Genomic DNA, 22,251 nt, shown 5'->3' with positions numbered 1-22,251 from the left:
CAAATCACACAGGGTGGCTACCATCTTCCTACTTTGCACGTAAACTTTCAGAGACATCTGGATGGCTGCTGTTGGACAAAATGCTGAGCTAGATTAAAGTTACCAGATTTTTTCCAATGAATCTGGGGACACTTTTCAACTTCCTACTAAATACTGTATATGGATTTTGTCAGGGGACTGATTTGTAAATCTGAGGACTGTCTCCGGGAAATGGGGATGTCTGGTGACCTTAAGCTAGATCACACTTGGTCAGATTCTGCAAGTTCTGATGTTGGTTAAATTCAGAAGTGTGCTTACAATGGTGCAGCCACTTCAGTGCAGGCATGCTCACCCAGCATTCTCACTGCACTATGTTAGTAATGTGATGGTCCCTTAGCAATACATGGGGTGTCCATTCATGTGCAGCTACTGTATGTATAGAACCTACAGGTCTTGCTTGGGCCAGTCAGGATCATAAAGTTCCATCAGAGAGATCCAGAAATTAATAACAGGGTGGGTAATTGGAGCTTGATTCCCTAAGAGTAGAGACTCTCTCCGTACTGGACACACCTGGATCGATCCCTAGGGGCGCAGCATGGAATGGAAAGCCACACCCACCTGCCTGTGAGGCATGTGGTCTCGGCCCTCACTGGGTGAGCGAGACCAACGTCGATCTCTGGAGCGAGGCCGGCTATATTCATGCCTCTCTTGTGAGTACCGCTCTTTGTCAGAAGATGTGTGGTGGTGGTGATGGTGATGGTGATGGTGGTGGTGTTTCCGGTCCTTTGGCCTGCCTCGTTCTTGGTCTCTTTCTTTGGGAGGTAGGTCACCCGACTGTGTGGTCATGCTGAGGTCCGTGCCCAGCCCTGCCAGTAAGAAGAAAGAAGGCAGTTCAAGGTTGAATGTTTCAGTTAGAAATATTCTGTATACGTCAACATATGTCCCCCTCCTTCACTGGCATCTAAGCAACAAGGGACTTATAGGTCTTGCTTGGGCCAGCCAGGATCATAAAGGATCATAAAGTTCCACCAGAGAGATCCAGAAACTAATAACAGGGTGGGTAATTGCAAATGCAATTTGCAACCACAAGGAAATCCTGAAGGCAACGTTTTGCATGGCTGATGTTGTGAACCTGAAGGAACATGTGTCCAGGGGTGGGGCAGGGGGAGTGGGGGGGGGAACTACAGCACTGGGAAGGCTTAAAAAAACAACCTCATGCCACCGCCATTAAAATTGTCCCTCCCAAGCTATTTGCCCCATGGGGGGCAAGATTAATTAAGCTTTTGCACTGTATGGCAAGCAAAATTTCAGTTTGCTGATATTAATAAGAAAAACAATGCTAAAGGGTTTACGGTAATCTACACACACACACACACACACACACACACACACACACACACACACACACTCCTAGTGCTGCAGTTGCAATATGAACAACCCCCCTATTGCTGTTATTAACACTTAAACTGTGGAGATCCAGTTCATGGATCACCCACATCATAATTATTTTGGCTTGCAGGAGTCCCTTCATAGAGGGATCTGAATTGATTTCCAGTGAGTCCTCAATTTAAAGGAGGCCCTCAGCTGACAAAATGCTCCAAAAGTGCTTCTGGATGCCATACACAGTCTTATGACCTACAGTTTGGGGAAGGACTGATCTGTAAAAAAAGGGAGAATGAAAGTCCCTGAGACATATCTTACATTTCTCACAAACCTTACGTGCTATTATAAAGGTCTATTATGCAACGCCTCTAAAAAGCACAAGTATGCATTTCCACATTTCACATGCTGCAACAAAATCAGTGAACAGTTTTGTAACACTTTAAAGACTAAGGCCCCTACATACTTTTTGTTTGTGTGTATAGGTGTTTTCTGAAACATGTATTTGACACAGTTATAGTGCATCTGTGGCAGATTTATAGTGAACTGTCTACACATTTCCTCTTTATTCGTTATGTGATTCTTCCCAGTATTACCACATTACTGCCATCTGGAGGGGCACTCTAGAAAACCTGCATATACAATTATACTGTGTACATCAAATGTACTCACCAGTTATTGAGAAACTTAAGATGCTTGCCAAGCAGGAGCCTTAGATCTTTACATATACAGGTGAAACTCGGAAAATTAGAATATCGTCAAAAAGTGCATTTATTTCAGTAATGCAACTTATTATTTTTTCTTTTTCTTTTAATTTTTACAAATGCTTTCTTTTGGAAATTCCACAGTAATAAAACAAATAGTTACAATAATACAAAAATAAACATCGCTATTACATTTCATTAATTACATTCAATTTATAATTGACCCGCCTAACGACAAATAATTACAATTACAACAAATAAAGGCTTGACATATCTTGCTTTGCATGCCATGCATCTATCTTTACATTGGTTTCACCTTTTAAGTTGCATTACTGAAATAAATGCACTTTTCGACGATATTCTAATTTTCGAGTTTCACCTGTATACTTTGACCAGCCAGCATAATTCTAAAGCTGCCATATAATTTACTCTCTGGAATTGTGACAGTAGCAAAGATTGCAGCTATTCTGAAGTAAGTAACTAAAGGATTGAAGCCTCTGTCTCTAGGGTTCACTCCTGCTGGTCCTGCAATCTGACCTGTGTCCACATCAGTATATCGGCTGAGTGAGCGCTCTGATGTCCGGTGGCCTCGTTCCCGCCGCCGGTGATGCCGTTGGTTCTCCTCTGGGATTACCCTTTCCAAAGAGTAGTCATCCAAGCGCATGCCTTTGGAGCGTGAGTGGCCCAACATGGAGGCAGAGCGTTTCATGGGGCTTGCATCTGTGATTGTCTGGAAAGGGACAGAAACCCAGAACAATAACTGAATTGGCACTTTATGAGAAGGCAAACCCCCATGGATTTGATAGACAATGGAATACTATGCATCTTTCTAGGCAACTACTCTGTCATGTATAGCTCAGCTAAAGAACTATGGGCACATCTATCCATCCTCCCATACAAGGTGCTACCCAATCCATCTTTCTGTGCCCATAGTTATTAAGTTAATGATGCATATATGAACCTCTCTCTCAAGATATACCCATTTGCCACAAGTGCTAGGAATGGTTGTCTAAAGAGTCATGGAGTGTGAGGTTTTTATTTTGCTTGCAAACCACCAAATCTTCCTTCCCAATCTGCTGAAGAATGAATGCATGGGCTTAGCTAGCACAGAGAACAGTTGCCATGTTGTCTTTCTCCCACAGATACAGAAAAGGGCCAAACCACACATTATTAATTAATCACGTGACTGTTACATATAAGATTTTTCTTCCACAAATAGCCAGCGCAGGGGTGTCAATTGGGACTGGGATCCTGGCATGGGGTAGGGTTGGTTTTAACCCTTTGCCTACTAATGTGTTCCTGATCCAGATCAACTAATGGAAACATTCCCACACATGCAAAGAGCAGGTGCTGCAGGTTCCCTGAATCAGACTACAATTGGTGGGGGGGGGGCAAAGCCCTCTATACCAGGGCACTGAACTACACTGGATTCCCCACACTGGCCATTTGAGAAAGAAAAATCCTGCATTTAAGGGCAATCCACATGATTAATGTATTGACTACATATGACAGTGGTTTTCAACCAGTGTGCCATGGCACCCTGGGGTGCCTTGAATGGTAGTCTCTCTGCCTCTTTCCTTCCCTCCCTCCTCTGATGCCCTCTTGCACCTCTGCCTCTCAAAGGCTTGCACAGCTGTTTGTTGCAGCAGCCCTGGCTACAAGCTCTGCAGGCAAATGGTGCCTCTGGGGCTGGCCAAGGAGGCACCTCTCTTTCAGGCAGGGGGGGCAGCTCTGAGACCAGGGGCAGCAGCAGCAGCTGCCCGGAGGACTCCCAAGAAGAGAGGGGAGAGGAGGCTGAGGGAACACTCCACAAAGGAGGGTGTTTGAAAAAGGGTGAGATAACTGGGCTCCTGAGCCCCACAGGGGTGCCGCAGAAAGAATGTAGTTGGTCAAGGGAGCCATGGACTCAATAAGGTTGAAAACTTTTTAAAAAATTAAATGCCAGGTGTGGGTGGAATTGTCCTCAGGAATGTAGTATGCTGGAAGGAGAGGCATAAGCGCTGCCCAGTAATTAGCATTAGGGGAGAAATCTCCCCTGTTAAGTAATCTGTCAAATGTCATTCATTGTTCTTTTATTACGGAACGTGAAGGTACACCTGATATTATAGTACTGGACAACAATTTACAATACATCTCAGAGTATGTTAAGATTAGTGCCAGTAACAACATCCAAGATTCTTATATGGTTTCCTCAGCTTTGCTCAAATTATTGTCTGGCACCCCTCTTCTTGAATTGGATGCAAAGTATGGGTCTTGGAGCCTGAATTGAGACCTGTTGTTACTTCTTCATTCTTAAGTTTTGGGGGTCATGCTCATTATCTACATTTATAGGCAGCCATCTCTAGGAATAAGGCCATTTCAAGGTACTCTCAGAAACCAGAAAATCTGCAAAGGCCATCTTGTGATCAATAAAAGCAATTAATGGAAGGCAGTGATTTAGTAGAAAGGAGGCCATAGAAAAATCTGAACACTGTCAAATGCCCACCCCCTACGCTATGTTACCTTGTGCTTACTCACAACAGCAATTTCAAAAACTACTGGGTTGGGCTGACACCATGATATATTAAAACAACCTCAAAGAATTTGTGTTTGGTAGTTCAGATTTGCTCAGCCAGAAAGATCTTGGTTTAAAGTAGAGATGGCTAAACTGTGGTTCTTCAGAGGTAGCTGGACCTCTCATCATCCAAGACCATGGCCATGCTGCCTGGGGATAATGGGAGTTGAGTCCAACAACATCTGTACAGCCCTGGTTCAAAATATTACACAATAAGCCAGAACAACAAGAATAACAAAAGGCCCTCTACAAAGTCTTACAGAATAAAAAAAACTTTTAAAAATCCATCAAACTTCTACTGAATTACATTATTATTGTATGAGAATACCACTAGGCTGAAATTAAACCTAGAAGTCACAAATTACACATTGCTTGTACAAGTAAAATAAAACACATCTGTGTCAACTTTGATTTAATATGGGTGAAAATACACACATGTAACTGTATCACTGTATTTATTATTCTTGTGTACACAGAGTTCTGATTTGTAAATTTAAATGTGACCAAAAGATATTCACATGCAGTAATCTGCAACAGACAGTAGGAATATAGGACTGCCCTATACTGAGTCAGAGCAGCAATCTAAGTATTGTCTACAGTACATTGATTGGCAGATCTTCAGGATTTCAGACAAGCTTCTCTTCCAGCTCTACCTGGAAATGCTAGGAATTGAACACAGGTCTTTCTACATGCAAAGCAGATGCTCTGGTACTGAGCTATGGCCCTTCCCTGCATTATAGGGCCGTTCTATGGTCCTTTATAGTATGTTACAGATTATTTCATTTGATGTGTCATCCTGAATATATAATTTGGGTCTGAAGTAGCAATCACACTTGAGTTTGGATGCATACTTAAAGTTCTACATCATTATGTTTTGTGGCACAGAGATTTAATCATAGCTCATTTGGGGTGGATGCTGATATATATCATCCAAACTGTTGGTCAAGAGATATTGGAGACATCTGGATCAAGAAAATGAAAAGGCACCAAATTAACAGAAAAGTATGAGGGATGTTTTTGGAAATTATGCTGCTAGTGGTTTTAACACATCCTTTCCGAAACAATATTGGACACAAGTCATAAATTCAATTATGTATGTATGGACAGTAGTCACTTTCAAATGATATCATCTGTGGTGGTTTTCTCATGAAGAACACTCCATAACTGCACTGAAGATTACTTTGTTTCCAAAAACACATCTAATGCACCCTGGACCACATTCCAGGCTGAACAACTTCAGAAATGGTTGTGAAATATGACTTGATATATTATCTGTAGGAATGGTACTGTGAGAAACATTCAATCATGTCCTTTCCAGCAGCAGTGAGGAACTTGTGGCCCTCTAGATGTTGTTGGACTCCAGCTGCCATGAGCCCCAGTCAGCATGGCCAATGATCGGAGATGATGGGAGTTGTTGTCCAATAACTTCCTGAGGGTCACAATTTCAACACAATGCCTTACAGCAAGCACTGCCATTGTGTAGTATCAGCCATATTTATTTGAAGCACCAGCAGTCATATACTTTTTAAAAAAACATTTTAAAAAACGTTTTTAAAAAAAACAGCCATGAAACTTGTCCAGAAATGGCTATACAGTTTCCGGTAGCTACTATGTACTGTAACTTGAAAAGTAAGCTGCCTTCATAAATGCCTAGCTGGAGTCTTATCAGGTGAACTGTAAATGTTGCCCACAAATAAAACATTATCTTATATTCATTCTGGGAGCGAAATTTCATTTTCTACCCTTTTTGTGCATACCCCAAAGTATTGGAGTTCTAGAGTATCAGGAAAAGATCAGTCACACACACATTACTGTATTCTGCCTAACAGAGGTTCATTATTGTTTTGGTTTATTTTAGTTTAATTTAGGTAAATTTAGGGAAAGACAAATTAATATCCCCATGTGCAAACAAACGTGTTTCTTACCACTTGAAAGCAGTATATTCCATTGCAGAGCAGGGATCAAGGTTCCACACACTATCCCTGCCTTGGATAGGTTAACACTTCTCCATTATACTAAGCCATTGTTCCCTCCCCTTGAAATCACACTAACTCAGAAAGAGGAAATGCTAAAGAAAGAAACCAGGACTCCCAACCCCACAGCCATACTGCTCTGACCAAATAATCCCATGTCTCCGTATGCAGCCCAGAAATCCTAGTAGTCAACTCTCCCATATTTAACACAAAGCCAGAAATAACACTCTTGCTTACAATCCCCTCCCTGCTCGAGCCAGCTGACTCTTCCTGTTTCACAGGACAAGAGAGAGAGAAATTACTCACTTGTAACTGATGCTCTTTCAGTTGTCCTTCCTCTTTTACCACCTATATATAGGTGCAGATGCATATGCAACCAGGCCTTCCAGAAACCTCTCTCCAATAGATTATTCTTGTTGTAACCTCAGCATGGGGCTGGTTGTGCAAGGTGAACCACAGAGTTGCAAATAACTCTCTAAAAGGAGTTAAGTTGATCCAATCACCTCAGACATGTAAGACGCCTACCTCACAGTTTCATCAGAATCTATTTGGGTGGGTATTCTGAGACTGAGACTGAAGGGAACATGCTGTGGTAGAAATATGGGAAAGGGTCGGAAATCGACAGAGATAATTTAAAATAGCATCACATATAAGCTAGCAACCATTTCTTAAAGAGGCTCAGTCAATTTTGAAAAAAGTAAACAAGAACAATGGTATCTCCTACAACATGGCAGTTTCAGCAAGTACATTCATGTACAAAGACAGCCATTTGTGGCTCTCATGGGATCCTGGTGTAGGAACTACAGCCAGTCATATCCAGGTTGTAAGTTTTTCCATCTTGCGATCCACTCCTCTAACTAGATGTGCTTCAGAATTGAAGGAAAGAGGCACAGAAATTTCTCTGGGAGATTGCTAAGAAAACCACAGACATTTCTAATTAAAATGGGAAGTTTTTTTGATAGGATGCCTTCTTTTGTATCAAGTAAAATGAATGGAGGTGGTTGGAGAAACTATCCCTCTTAGGTGCTCTCTGCACAACATTATTGTGGATCTCAGATATGCACATTCAAGTACACTCAGACAAGACTTGGTCACATGGGTTGCACAGTCTACAGATGGGAAGCAGATAAATGGACACAGAAAGCTCAGTGTCACACCATCATTTTCCTCAGGCAACACCATTCTATACCAAAAGCATGTGCTAGAAAGCAAGGAAAGCTTCCCATGTGCCCTAACACTCTCAGCTCAGCAGATGAGTGCTTTTGCAGTGAAATAAAAGGCAATTCCTGCTCTGGTGGCTCACTGCTGAGCAGTTGTTTCTGGAAGGCCTGGTTGAATGCACATTAATTCAACAACTGCAAATGGGCAGATCATATTAGAGAAGAAAGAGAGGAATATGTTGGACACACAGAATCCAGGATTTGGTGGAGTGAGTGTGAGAATGGATAGCTGGTCCAGATTGAGAAAGAATTCCCATCCACCCCACAAAACAGATGGAAAATGGAAATAAGTAATTGGGCATCTGACAGACAGAAGAAGCAACAAGGCATTTTGTGGCACCTTAGAGAGCGATAGACTTATAGTGCAATTCTATTCATGCCTATTCAGAAGCCCCACTGAACTTACACTTCACTGGACTAGGCCCCACTTCATCAGATGTGCATGTACACACACCAATTGAAGGTAACACTTACCATGTTTAATAAAGTGGGTTTTGGTCCATTAAATCTTTAAAATGCCCTAGGAAGGTACAATAGGTTACCAGCTAAGTTTTTCACAAAAGAAAGAGGACCTTTTTTTTTTGTTTCCTCACAGCCCATGAAAAAAGGCAACAGAAATGAGGAAGGAGCAGAACTATGGTTAGAATGAGTGTGGGGCTGTGGACAGGCATATAACTTTTCCACCAGCAGGCCCAATAAATAGACAAAACAAAAACTTCATCTGGCCCAAAGGATGTTTTGGCCACATGAAAAGCTTCAATTGGTGTGATGACATAAAACCAGCCTGTTACTGGGCTAGAGTGCTTAGAGAACTATTTTAGCACCCATTGAAACTAACATGGCAGACAACAGAGGCAGGAGCAGAAAATCAAGTGTGTGGCTTGAAGCAGAGAGAGTGGAAGCAGGAAGAAGGTATGCAGAAAGGGACAGTGAATGAAAGGAAGAGAAAGCCTAATGAAGACAAGATGAGGACAGAATGGGCTGGGGAGAAAGCTTTTTGCCTGCATAGCTTTGAATGCAGCAAAAGCCATTGGGAATAGTGTAAGAGAGAGAAAGAGGAGTGCATGAAGATAAACACATAGGAGTTGGCAGCTTGCTAGTCTGAGGAGCCCAGGGGAAGGGAACTGGAGGCAGCGAGCGCGCAGAGCCAGGAGCCCAGGCTGCAGTACATACACTGAGATTATTCCCTCGCGGTCGCGCCTTCCTCCACTGTCGCAGCCATACAAGACGGTGCACACAGAAACGGGAAAGAGAGAGAGAGAAGGAAATAAATATAAAGGCAAAGGGAAATATAGGACCAAAGGGAAGGGTGGAGGAACCAGAATGTGGGAAAGGATTAAAGGGAGGAGTGTAAGGAGAGAACAGTCAGGTTAATGTTGGTCATTTATGCACAAGGCCAGCCCAGCCCAGCCCAGTGCTGGAAGCTCATATTCTCAGATATTTGGTTGCTCTTGACAACCAAGATAAACAAAGATAGACGCCACGAAGGGACGGACAGTTCTCAGTAGGGATGAGTTGAGCAGCACAGCGGAGACAACAGCAAGGCCACACACTTCCCCCCAAACCCAAAACATGCGGCAACAAGCCTCAGCCACTGTTAAAAGCTGCAACATTGTGCACAGCCCAAATGGGGACAGTCACCCCTACACACAGAGCTGCTCTCGCTGATTGGCCTGGGCCCCCTCGTCTTCGCTACTTTGGCCTTGTCAGCCCAGCCCAAAGGAGGCAGAGTAAGGCAAGGGGAAACTGCAGAAGAAGCCCTGAGCAGGATTTGATAAGTGGAGAAAAGAGGTCTGTAACTTTGGATATACCTACAATGTTGGGAATTCCAAGAAATGAATTTATTGCCATTTCTTTGGATGGAAGCAAAGTTTGGGAGATTCTTTGTATGCTAATTCTGAAGCCTAATGAGAAAAGTGTAATGCTGAAAGGGACTAATGAATGAATGACTGTACTGCCTTTTTTATTTGGTAAATGATGTTGGTAGGTGCTGCTGCCATGGGTGTTCTCTCTTGATCAGAGTAGCTTCTGGTCAGAGATGTGACTGCTGAAATGGAAACATTCAGCGTCTTGATTCTTGCATTGTTTCAAACTGGTATAAAGGCTGTGAATCACCATTTACCTTGGATGGAGGGAAAGGCAACTATACTTGTATATGTGTGTGTGTGTGTGTGTGTGTGTGTGTGTGAGAGAGAGAGAGAGAGAGAGAGAGAGAGAGAGAGAGAGAGAGAGAGAGAGAGAGAATTAGGGAAGGGATTTATCAGAGGTGGTCACAGAGCTGTTTGACAGTGGAACAGGGTGCATTGGAAAGTGATGGGCTCTCATTCACTGGAGGTATTTCAGCAAAGGCTGGCTGGGCCCTTGGCAGACACGCTGTAGCTGCATCCCTTGCAGCGCTATGGTTCTAAAAACATTCCCACTATCCTGACTTTGTCAGAATGCCTTATTTTAGACCTTTGCTTCTCCAAAATCAGTCCTCCTTAACTGATAAGGCATCAGTTTCCACCAAATGGCCCTGGTCTTCTTGCCCAGCAATCACAACCTACATATATCTCTGATCTAAAGGCTGTTGCCACTTCTCATTACCACAGGCCAAGATTTCTGAGGAAGCATCAGGAGTTTTCTGATTGGGTATTGGGAACTGTTACGGGTCCTCCTCAAAAAGACCCGAACAACAATAATTCTCTTGCAGAGTCCAGCACTGAGTCAACCTAGGCAGCCAAGGGACAGGATTATCATGGGGATGTTTTCTGCAGTGTGACATCCATTAGAGTGTATTACTGAGAGAGATGAGTCACACTGAACAGTCTGCCTCCAGACAAAACTAACTGTGGAGATTGGAAGACAGGTCCAAGACTGCAGAGTGCTCCAGTCTTCTGCTCCTCTCCCAGAAACTCACGAGCTAAGTGACAGGAGGAGAGCCAGCACAACCCCAGCAGTATGCACATCTGGAGTCTGGAGGGAAGTGCAGGAAAGGGATGACCTGGTGGAAAAGGTACATGGCTTCTCCTATAAAACGCTTCCTGTACTCATGGTTGAGTGCTACAGCAACAGAGTAAGACCACAACACAGGAATCTGGCATCTGGACACAAGCTGAGAGTAAGTTTTGCAATGGAAAGTGGCAGTAGGAAGGTGCATGTGTGAGAGTACCAAGGGAAAGGGCAGTGCTACAAAAGGGCTGGCAGAATGTTTATAGGAACAGCAGCCTCATGACAGCACTGTGACAAGAAAGGTATGTAAGTGCCTGTGCTAGGACAGGGACAGAAATTGCCAAACTGGAGAAGGCAAACTACATGCAACGTGGCAGTTATCACCAAGTGTTACATTACTTTGTTTTAAAATGTTATGGCCTTCTTCTAATCTGTAGGGATAAAGAAGGCTATATGTCATATGCCTACAAATGGCAGTGTGGCAGCTTTGTTTCCTACTTATACAGATCGGCTGCAATAGGCTTGGTGAACTGAGACAGCATTGCTTATTGGAGTGGGGCAGGGTGGGGAGCCTTCCATTCTGACCTCTTCCCATTGGCCACACACAGTCTTACTCATAAGAACTGGAACAAGGTACAGAGATGGAAGGCTCTAGGACAGGTACAGAGAACCTGTTTTGGGGAGTTCAACTCCTACCAATACCAGCCAGTATAACCAACTGTTAGGTATGATGGGAGTTGTAGTCCAACAGCATCTCGAGGGCCATTCCCTACTCTAGTTTTAGGAAGATCTAGCCTGTCCTTATTTTGGGCAGTAGATGTGCAGCATTTAGCAGCTTCATCCCGCCATAACTCCCTCTGTCGTTTTGAGGTTTGATTACCAGATGCAAAGCTCATGCAAAAAAGTAAAGGAGAACCAATGCCATTCGCCTCCTTCCCTGCAAACAGATGTCCTTTTTCTGCACTGTAATTCATCATCACAGTTGTGCTGAAAGCAACACTTTCTATTACACACTGGATCGTCTTCTAGGAGCTGTGCTGATGTTGGATCAAGACTGCACAGAAGGTTTTATCAGTCCAACTCCAGCAGACAGGCATAGCAGGCAAGCATCTGGCAGTGATAAAAAGCCTAAGATGCTTTAAAGCAGCAGTGGCCAACTTTTTTTGAGCAAGTGTACAACCACAAATCAAATCTAAAGAAAAATACAGTGCTACTCAGCTGCACTGCGTACATAATAAAATGTTCTAGTGTCTTGGAACTGTTTTGCTTCTGTCTACTGGAGTAGACAATAGCATAGCATGAGAGAACCAGGTAGGAGCACAGTGATTCCATGCCGATGTTAGGTCCAGAGGTCCTCCATTTCCCATTGACATGTACTACAAACTCCTACTGCTTGCGTCAGAGGTTGGCAACCTATGCCTTAAAGCCATTGTTTCAAGCTCTTAGCCTTCAGAGAACCCTGATCACATTGACCTTTGTGACAAGGAGCACCTGTATATTGCAGAAAATTGTGCTGAGAGTTTTAGGGAGCACATTTTGTTCACATAGTGCACTTGTCAGACCAGCTGGGTTGCTTCACAAAGCCCACATATGAGGATAATGTGCTTCTTAGAATTCCCCTGAGGCTCTGTACTGCAAGGGAAGATTGCTAGTGGCTGGCAAGTCAATCTGTCATTACTATTCTTCTACTGAGGAACCCATTGAGGAACCTGAGTCTCCAGAACAGGTTTGAAAACAACTATCTTAAGAGTAATGAAACCTATTGTTGAATCAAAAGGAGAAACCTGTGTTGAAAATGCAGTGTGGATGATACCAAGCAGCCTGCTGCTGGGACCTTTCCAAGCCAGTGGGCCTACTAGGTTGAATGACAGCTTGCCCAGGGAGCTGTCCAGGATGCTGAGTTTTGGTGCAGGACAACCATGATTTATGTACCTCTGACTTAAAGGGAAGGTCTGTGTTTGGTATCTAGGTTGCCATAGCTGATGTTTTCAACAAGTTGTGTCTGCTAAGATGCTTATGAGTTACGATTTAGACCCTACTCGGTAGAATTGGGAGGCACAGTTATAAACTAATTGTAGCAGATAATGTATTTATTTTGTCCATAGTCTTAACCTCATAATATGCCCAAGCTCTTACTTGCACACATATACACAGAGACACAAATATGCTTAGCCTGCTTGTACGGCAGTAAATGCTGCTACACAGCGGAGCATGCTAAGAGCGACTGCTGCTGGGCACATGCTTAGCAAAGAGCACTCACCCCCAGCCCATTATCGCTTCCCCACCTTGCACAACACTGGCTGCTGGAACAGCATCTCACAACTCTGGAAAGTTTGCTATTATAAAGCATGCTTCATGCCAGATCAGGAAGCGTACATTACTAGCTGGACGGTAGCTGCAGAAGGACACAGGCTTTGCTTTAACAGCAGCTGTGCTGTGACAGGCCACAATTTAATTTAGCCTTTTCCTCCACTCCCCGTCAGAGAAGTGAAGACTGCGCACAAGGCTAGCATACCAAAACAGCCCTCCAGGGGCCAAGGAAGTAAAACAAAATTCCAGCCTGGTCAAAGCAACAAGTTAGCAGAAATTATGCCTTCAAAACAAGACCACTTAAGACAACAAGAGGCGATTGCCCCAGTGAAAGCCCAGTGGGAAAGCAGAAGTGCAAAGACAAGATCAGAAACCTGATTCCCAGACCCCAGGTCTCAGAGCAGAAATAGGGAAGCCGCGGCTCTCCAGAAGGCCTTGGGACTACAACTCCCATCATCCTTGACCACTAGCTATGCTGGCTGGGCTAATGGGAGTTGAAATCTAACAGCATCTAGAGGCTCAGAGTTCCACATTCCTGTCTGATAGGGTGCTCTGTCCCATGGCTGGGGTTCATGTGGCATATGTTACTTACTCAGAGGACCCTCCTTCCCACCTCCCTTGACAAAGAGGTGCAATTTCCCTTCTCAGGAAGGATTTGTTGCTTTACTGTACTACATTCACATGCCAATATTTTTATGCTTCTTAAGGGAAATGTCTCATTCTCCTCTTTAACATCTCCATCCTTAGACACAGTGGGCTGGATCTGCTAATGGAGAGCTGACACATGTGTATTGCAGCAAATGCTGCTACTGCTGTGCACCTGCTACTGATGCAAATTGAAAGAAATGTGTAGCAGGCACTCAATGCCCGCAGGGCATAAATGCACCATGGTATAACTCCATGATCTTAGTTGGACTGGTGGCAGCGAGGAGGCCAAACAGCCTACACACATCTGCTCCGACTTTCTTTTCATCATGCGATTCTGACTGCCACAAGGCTGGAAGAAAATATCCACTTCAGTCTTGCTGCTACCCAACTGTTTAATTGAGCTGTCTGGACTACTTGGTATTCTACTAACTAGATGCTAAAGATCAGAAGTTTGTAAAAGTACTGAGGGAATTCGCTGCCTAAAGGGACTTGGAGTGGACCCATTACATTGGAATCACTGCAGGAGAAGGCAGTGGTAGCATTGGAAATATAAGGGATGACTGCTACAGCAGAATGCTGACTTTAATGAGAAAGCCCGATAGCTTTCCCATAATATTTGGACCAATAAATTGTGATGACTGGCACCTGCTGTCTTGTATGTAAGACATTATTCTGTGATATATTGCTAGGAAAGATAATCTCATGAGCATCTTCCGTGAATTTAAAGGGTTTAACATGAAGTGGGTGGGGAGAATCTGCAGGATGAAGAGGTGATGCAGGAAAGGTAGTAGTATAAAGTCTAGCCCTTTCTTGGGGGGGGGGGGCTCAGTATGCTGTTTAGACCTAAACTACACATAATGGAGAGATGCACACATGCCATTGACCTGCATCTCCCCTGCAGAAGATGTAATATTCTTTGTTCAGGTGCCCCTTTGTGGAACCTTCATCTTGCCCAGGGCTTTCATTTCCTGTGTGAAAGCAAAGCCTTCAGTACATGTTAATAAGCTGAAACTATTCCTGGAAAGAGCATGCTGTTCTTTAGAGTGATATACACACCCTAAAGAAACAGGTGTGTAACAGGAAGACTCAAGGATTCTTTCACTTTGCACCAGTACAGGTAGCACTAAGCCCAACATTGCTACCTCCTTGATGTGCATGTGACAATGAGGATCACTGCTACCCCTATGAGCATAAGAGAGTGCAAGGAAGGGGAGGTCATCACAGCCCTCAAGTTCAAAATGGGCTGGATAAAAAAACCCTCACCTGGTTTTCAGCAGGCAGTCGTGGCATGGAGGCGGCACGTCCATGACCTTCCATGGGCAGGTACTGGTCACTGTCTGAGTAGCCCTCCCTTGCCATCTCCCGCATCTCTACAGACTGGATTAGGCAAAGCAGATGAATTTATTGATTTATTTAAAACATTTATAAACCTCTTAGTATTTTAAAAGCCTCTACGAAGTGCACGACATAAAAAACAGTAAGCAACATAATTAAAATAGAAATACAACGCAAAACCAGTAAAACAGTACCAAGAAAAGACAGGAATTCAGAGAATTCACACAAGTAAAAAAAGGGGCAATCTTATGGGTCAGAGAAAGCCTGGGCAAAAAGATACATTTTTATACCATGTCTGAAGCAATGGGGTCACGACACATGGGATGCCAGATTTGGGGGAGCTGGGAGGGACAGATGTGGAGCAACTGACTGAAGATAAAAGGACTCAAACATAAAATCTACTTATTCTGGCCTCATGCTGCTGGCAACCTCTAGTCATTAAGTATTCTTCTGCTAAACATGATTTGACCTCTCCCTCTCTAACTGTTAAAAATTTAAATCCAGGAATACAAGACAGAGGGAATGAGCATTTTAGATTCTGGATTTGCAGGCCGTTGTACTGCTGCTATGTCCTGCAGAACCCCGTATACAAGTGGTGACTGGTGTGGACTGGTGTGGTAGAAGGCAGAGAAACCAAATGCAACTGGAGCCAGAACAAACTAGTTCTGGCTTTCCCCTCAACCTCCTTCCTGGTGAGTATTACAAAGGCAACACTGAGAGGAAGAAGCTGACAGCCAGTGCCATTCTCTGGACTGGTTGTAAGGAGGAAGGCAGGCAGATGGGGGCTGGCTGAGGGCAGATAGACATTGGTGGGGCAGCATCCCATTTGCCTTAATGGAGCAGCCTCCATTGATATACAAATGGTTCAAATATGCTGTGCAAAGTCTTTGGAGCCTGCAGGACACAGCAAGAGGCAGGGGTGAATTCTCCTAAGGCGCTCTCTCCTAAGGCTGCCACATATAAAGTCATGCAAGGGAAGAGGGCGTTACTAGTATTCTTGGAGAAATCACTCCTATTCTCCCAGTTCATAGGCTGAGAGCCAAATGGACACTACGGAGGAACATCTGTACCAATAGTAGATTGTGACTGAAAATGACATGTAATGTGCCAGGATGGATTTTCCTCTTAAATGACACTGCTTTCATGATATTACAGAGCATAACTGCAATTTTATCTTTTAGACAAATAATTTGAGGACAGCCATATGAACACTGAGCATCAAAATTCATACTTCTCCATGTAATTGATGTGGAGCCCCTACAATCTAGGTGGTGGTGAGATTTTGCTTCACTTTTGGAGTCCCCTCCCCCTTTGTTTAAGGTAAGCTTAATTAATATGATTAAATTAACATGGCAAGAAGGCAATATGAGCAAGCACAGGCTGAGTTCAGTTTATGGCAAAAAGATCTTGCAGCTGATTCAACACAAGTACAGTTTACAACTCATCTCCCTTTTGTTATGCTACCAAAACTTCATAGAGTAGGTTGCACAGGGTGCTGTAAATGTGGACTGTCATGAGATCCAAGTGTCACATGCAGGGGTCAGCAAACTTTTTCAGCAGGGGGCCGATCCACTGTCCCTCAGACCTTGTGGGGGGGGGCGGACTATATTTTGGAAAAAAATATGAATGAATTCCTATGCTCCACAAATAACCCAGAGATGCATTTTAAATAAAAGGACACATTCTACTCATGTAAAAACATGCTGATTCCCGGACTGTCTGCGGGCCGGATTTAGAAGGTGATTTGGCCGCATCCGGCCCCTGGGTCTTAGTTTGGGGACCCTGGTCACATGATTCCTTCACCTTCAGTTGAAGCTCAACCTATATTGGCCTGACCCACATCTCAACTATTTGCTCCTCTGAACTGGACCTTCCTGAGCAACTTTCCTATGATTCTGGAATTCTCAAAACATGATGTCTGATTCTAGGGAAAGATTGCATATTATAACAGACTTTAAAAAGATTTAAAGACAAACTGGGTCAGAGAAGAGAGAAAGATTGAGAGATAGGCAAGTGCCAGTCCAAGCACCTAGCTGGCACACAAACCACCTGGGAATTGGTCCGGCTATTGGGTATCTCTTCCGGGCGCCCTGGCTCTGGGCTCCAGGTTCCTGTCTTCTGGAACATCTCTTGCGCTCGTTGTGTGACCCAGGATTCACTTTCTTTAATTCCTCCTTCCTGCATGGTCCTGGAGCAGAAAGAATAGTCAGACTATAACAAGTTCCCGCACAGTCACAAACAGAGACTGATGACACAGAATCATTAGGGATGTGGAAAGGCAAAGTTGCTACAATAGCTGCCTTGTCAGGTTTCCTACTATTCCAAATCCTAGAGTTTCCCAGCTAAGTAAACACATCCTGAATCTGATAGTTTCAGGAACTCTTATACCTGGAAAGCATACAGCAGGGATCAATCATGTACAGAACCAAATCAGGAAAAAAAACCCCCACTCAAGTTGACATAAACGCCCTTGAGAATATTTAGTAAAGGCTTGTATACAGACAACTAAAGCAGAAAATATCTATAAAAATACACTGTAGTGTTTCTGGGCTGGGGACTCCAGTTATATTTATTGTTGTGATAATTATTGTGTGGGTTTCTAGTAATCTATGGTGATGGTTCTACAAAGGTGCCTGATTCCGCACATTCTATTTCTGAGATATCTTTTCGAATATAGCAGTCCTGAAAGCTATATTGATTAAGACTCACGTTCCATCCCCTTGATCCAGTTGTGAGGAAGGGAGAGCATTCTGTCCTGGGCCACCTTCCTGGGATGGGGATGCTAGATCCATGCGCTGGAACATAAGGGGTGTCCGATTCTACAGGAAAGCACAGAATGATGCACAAGTTGGTATTTAGATATCTGTTGGAAAATACATGCAGCTATTAAATAGCTTCTTTTCCTCGAGTAGAAGTTCAGACCATTTGAAAAGCTGTCAGTGACAAGACAATCCCTGCATGCTTCGAACTGTGAGTGAAAACTTGCTCACAGACGGATACATTGCAAAAGGAAACTGGGATCAATGTCAGAGGGTTGCCGTGATGAAGAGTGGGCCTATTGGCTTTACTGAGAAGCCAGACTCTTCCCTCTATCAACTATCAATTGGCAGCTGTCATTTCATCAGGCTGTAGCAGGGTAGGTGGGGAGAGAGGGGTTCTCGGGCCGCTCCACTGATGCAGCTGAGAGTCTAGCAACCATTGGCTCTTCCTTGCCTTGAACTGGGCATTATAAGAACTTGTACTTAAGAACTGGCACTGAAGTTTGAGTATTTCCTCCTTGGCGGGGAGTCCCCCCCCCCTGATTTTACTTAGCTCCAGTTCCTTCACAATTCCAAGAAGGCATCTTGAGATTCTCCTCCAACCCTGCCTTTGATGCACACTGCATCAAAATTATTCAGCACATGTACATCTGCATGACTGCACACATACAACTGCACAAATAAAGTATCACACATCCCTTGCCCCCCCACCCCAAAATACATTAGTTCAGGGATCCGTGGAAATCAAACTTACAGCATAGACATAGAATTGGCAAAAAAGAAAGAAAGCTGGATACTGAGGGATCTTTTCTCAAACCATGTTTTATGGTTGCCACGTACCTGCTCCTCCTGTATGGCCTGCAACTTCTTGGCCTTACTTTGGCGGTAATATTCCATGATCATCATGGCTGCATAGATTTTGCCCACTGTCAGATCTGTAGCTTTAGGATGAAGAAAGCAGAAAGAAAACAATACATTGCTTCAGCTTATTCTTCCCTTAGGTTTGTCTAAAGGTGAACTCTGCCCCTCAGTTTGGGCTCAGATTTCTTGGCTGGTGGGGTGCCATCTCTGTAAGTCTGTGTGTGTTTGCGTGTAAAATTGTTAATTTCTTCATGGGTTTTGCAGTTGCAGCTCAGGTAGACACCTGAGAGTAAGTTCCCAAATTTAAACTGCTAGTCTCAAACACCACATGGAGAGTTGATCATGGCCTCATTAGCCCTCTTTTGGCTAATGAACACACGGGGCATATGGATAAGTGCATTAGCTCTACCCTCTTGCAATCATTCTAATCACCCTCTACAAGTTGGAGGGTGATATGCTGAAAGGAGGAGCATTTTCAAGAAGGCATATTTTAGAACAGCTCTTTCTCCTCTGTAATAAAATAATAGGAAAGGGATTTATTTATTTGCGGAATTTATATATATATATAAATATATATATATATATATAAAATGATTCATCGATATTATTTTTTATATTATAAAATTTATACACCGCTTGATTGTAAAAAACCTCAAAGTGGTTTACAAAAAAGATGAAACAACAAATAATCAATAAGAATTCATAACAATTTAGGACTTTCAAAAATTAAAATAAAAAAATCACAATATACAAGTTCCTTTACCTGAAAACACCTGCTGTCTGACGGCTAATTAAAGAGAAATGTCTTTACCTGACATCAGAACCTGCTCTGCATTGATACCTGTCTGATCTCGAGGAGAGTCCTCCAGAGTTGTGGTGGTATGACCAACAGCACCTATTTCCAAGTTTCAGTCAACCAGGTATCCATTAATGGTGCTACTACCAACACAGCCTCCCTGACACATCTCAGCACATGGGCAGGATAATATTGGGAGAGGTGCTTTTTTTAGTTAATTAGGGCCCATGCCACTCAGAGCTTTATATGTCAAAGTCAACTGTCTGAACTGGGCTTGGTGACATATAGCCAATGCAGATGCTTTAAAAAACTGGCATTCTGAACTAATGACAATCTTTGAACTGGGTTCAGGAGTTGCCCTATCTAAAGTGCATTACAGTAGTTAAGCAAGGAAGTTACTAGGGTGTGAATTAGTGTGGTTGTGTGGCAATGTCCCTCCCTCCCCAGAAATAAGGAACAAGACACAGTGAAGTAAGTTTAAGTGGGTGAAAAGGCCACAACTTTATTGGTTAAGGATGTTGAGCGGTATTGGCTTAGGCATTGGACCCTAACCGACTATATCCGACTGTAACCCGTGTGTTACAGTCTGGGAGAAATTAACCACCAGAAAGGAGCCCAGTGATATGCATCTACTGAGACACCTCCTGTGGCCACCGTTGGGGGGTGCCATAAGGCCCTGACCTCCGTAGGCCCAGGACAAAGCTACCGCCCCCGGAACCCCTTTAACGGGATTAAATCTCCAATTTCGGGCAGAGGATGACGTAATCTGCCCCCCATTCTTTATTTATGCAAATTTCCAATTTCCAATACCTAACCGCCACTCGTGCCCCAAAGGCTCGCCGCCAATACCCTCACACCCGCAACCAATGCTCCGACCCCCTAATTATGTCACCTAACCAAATGTCGTTTCCTTGGGGTGAAAGGTGTACTCCGTCCTTACGATAAAGGGCTGCTTCAGTGCGTACTAGCTCTGGGTGGGAAATTATCTGACCATTCAAATCTAGGACCCTGTGTAATACAAATGAGTTCAATAGCCTCCTGGTTCTATTCAATGGCTTTGAGCAAAGCCCATCACGCCAAACGCGCCTCTGCAACAAGGCGGACCACAGCAACGTCATCCCCGGAAAAGAAGCCAACAGCTTGTCAAAGTCCTCAAAGATATTCCATTTCAAGTCCACTGCGTTTCGATACGCCAAATCATTCTCCCCCAGCTGTATGACCAGCGCATGGGGGGGCCCAACTGAAGCAGCCCTTGCCAAGACAGCAGGCAGGAGTTCTTTCCACTGCATTCCGCGCCTGGCGATCCACGATACTTTGACAGTTTCTGGGAGGCCGAGATCACTCCCAAGACTGGTTTCAATTATTTCACCGCCAAGTTCGTTCCTGGGGTCAATATTGATATCGCCGATGCGTTGTCTCGTTTCCAGATGGACCGCTTCCGCTCGCTGGCACCGGAGGCGCAGCAGTGTCCAGAGCCATTCTCGGAGTCCCTATGGAGCCTTGGGAGCGAGAAATCTTGAAGGGAGTATTCGCATCGGTTGCCCCCTCGACACTGAGCTCTTACAAACGCGTTTGGACTGAATTTTCTAAATTCAGAAATAAGGGTCCCTCCCCTTCACCTTTGGGCCCCTCACGGAGGGGGAGGTCATGCAATATGTAGTTCACCTAAGGGAGTTGGGCCGTGCGGCCAAGACACTTAACATACACATGGCAGCGATCTCTTTCTTCTACAATCCCTGTACTCCTCGGACCCTTGCGATAACTTTCACTTGCGCAGGGCCATGGAAGGTTGGCGCAGGCTGCAGCCGCCAGCCGGTGACCCCAGGAGACCCATTACATTTGACCTGCTGTGCAAGATTCACAGTCAATTGACGTCCCTTTGCTGGTCCCCTTATGAGGCGAGCCTGTTTTCCGCAGCCTTCTCTCTAGCATACTTTGGGGCCCTCAGAGTAGGAGAAGTAGTATGTGAGGACCACCCCGATGGATCCTCCCGAGGGATCAGGATGCAGGATGTATCCCTATCTAGTTTGTTAGCAGTAGTGCACATTTGCCGTTCTAAAATGGATCAGCGGGGGTTAGGGGCCACCATTTGCCTCCCTGCAGCAGGTGGCCAAGGCCCTTGTCCTGTAAGGGACCTCAGGCACTTCCTATATCTGAGACCGGCTGGCACAGATCCACTGTTGATCCACCATGACAGTTCTAAGCTCACGCGCTCCTGGGTCACACGGGTTTTACGCAAGGCCCTCTCACTGTGTGGCGTTGACCCGAGCCAGTTCTCCACCCACTCCTTTCGTATCGGTGCAGCAACCTCCGCGATGCACTTGGGCCTTTCAGCTGAAAGGATTCAAGAACTGGGAAGGTGGAAGTCCAATGCTTATAAAGGATACCTGTGCCCCACCTCTTAGCCGCAAGCCCTCACTCCCCGGTCTGCCATCGACTGATCCCCTGTCTGCCATTGTTTCCTTTCCAGATGGGCGCCACATCAATGTGTGGATTGCGGATCACAGCATTTTGCCAGACATGGCCATATGTGATGAATCAGCCATAGCTGTCAATAACCACTACCTCAGCCTTCAGTGACAAGGTGGCATTACAGAGTAACTTCAGACTATGTACTTTATCTTTTACAGTGGGGTGGGGAATGTGTGGACCATGAGCAACTCTTGTCCCACCATGGGATCCAAGTTGATCCATGAGGCTGTTTTCCTCAAACTATGCCCATCTGTATATCAGTTGACATCACTGGGTGACAGCTGATGAGCACAGTTTAGTCCTGCTGAGTGCTGCTTTACCTGTGGGAA

The 22,251-nt window shown here is 44.4% G+C and overlaps 1 protein-coding gene across 3 annotated transcripts in view; it reads right to left on the bottom strand.

The window, feature by feature from the left end:
• The window catches only part of CACNA1A (calcium voltage-gated channel subunit alpha1 A), a 272,529-nt gene that overhangs the window by 8,515 nt on the left and 241,763 nt on the right, over nt 1-22,251 (bottom strand). The window contains exons 42-48 of one of the 3 annotated variants that reach the window (XM_088661718.1): nt 18,634-18,734; nt 17,744-17,853; nt 17,084-17,222; nt 14,963-15,076; nt 8,984-9,019; nt 2,601-2,793; nt 598-845 (exon numbers count right to left, since the gene is read on the bottom strand). In XM_088661718.1, the coding sequence (XP_088517844.1) occupies nt 598-845; nt 2,601-2,793; nt 8,984-9,019; nt 14,963-15,076; nt 17,084-17,222; nt 17,744-17,853; nt 18,634-18,734 (941 nt within the window). The remainder of the gene's footprint in view (nt 1-597; nt 846-2,600; nt 2,794-8,983; nt 9,020-14,962; nt 15,077-17,083; nt 17,223-17,743; nt 17,854-18,633; nt 18,735-22,251) is intronic. The other 2 variants (XM_088661716.1, XM_088661717.1) reach the window with 2 other exon arrangements.

Source organism: Zootoca vivipara, chromosome 2, assembly GCF_965207765.1.
Source record: "Zootoca vivipara chromosome 2, rZooViv2.hap1.1, whole genome shotgun sequence".
NCBI classification, from domain to species: Eukaryota; Metazoa; Chordata; class Lepidosauria; order Squamata; family Lacertidae; genus Zootoca; species Zootoca vivipara.
This window is presented reverse-complemented; position numbering and strand designations above follow the sequence as displayed.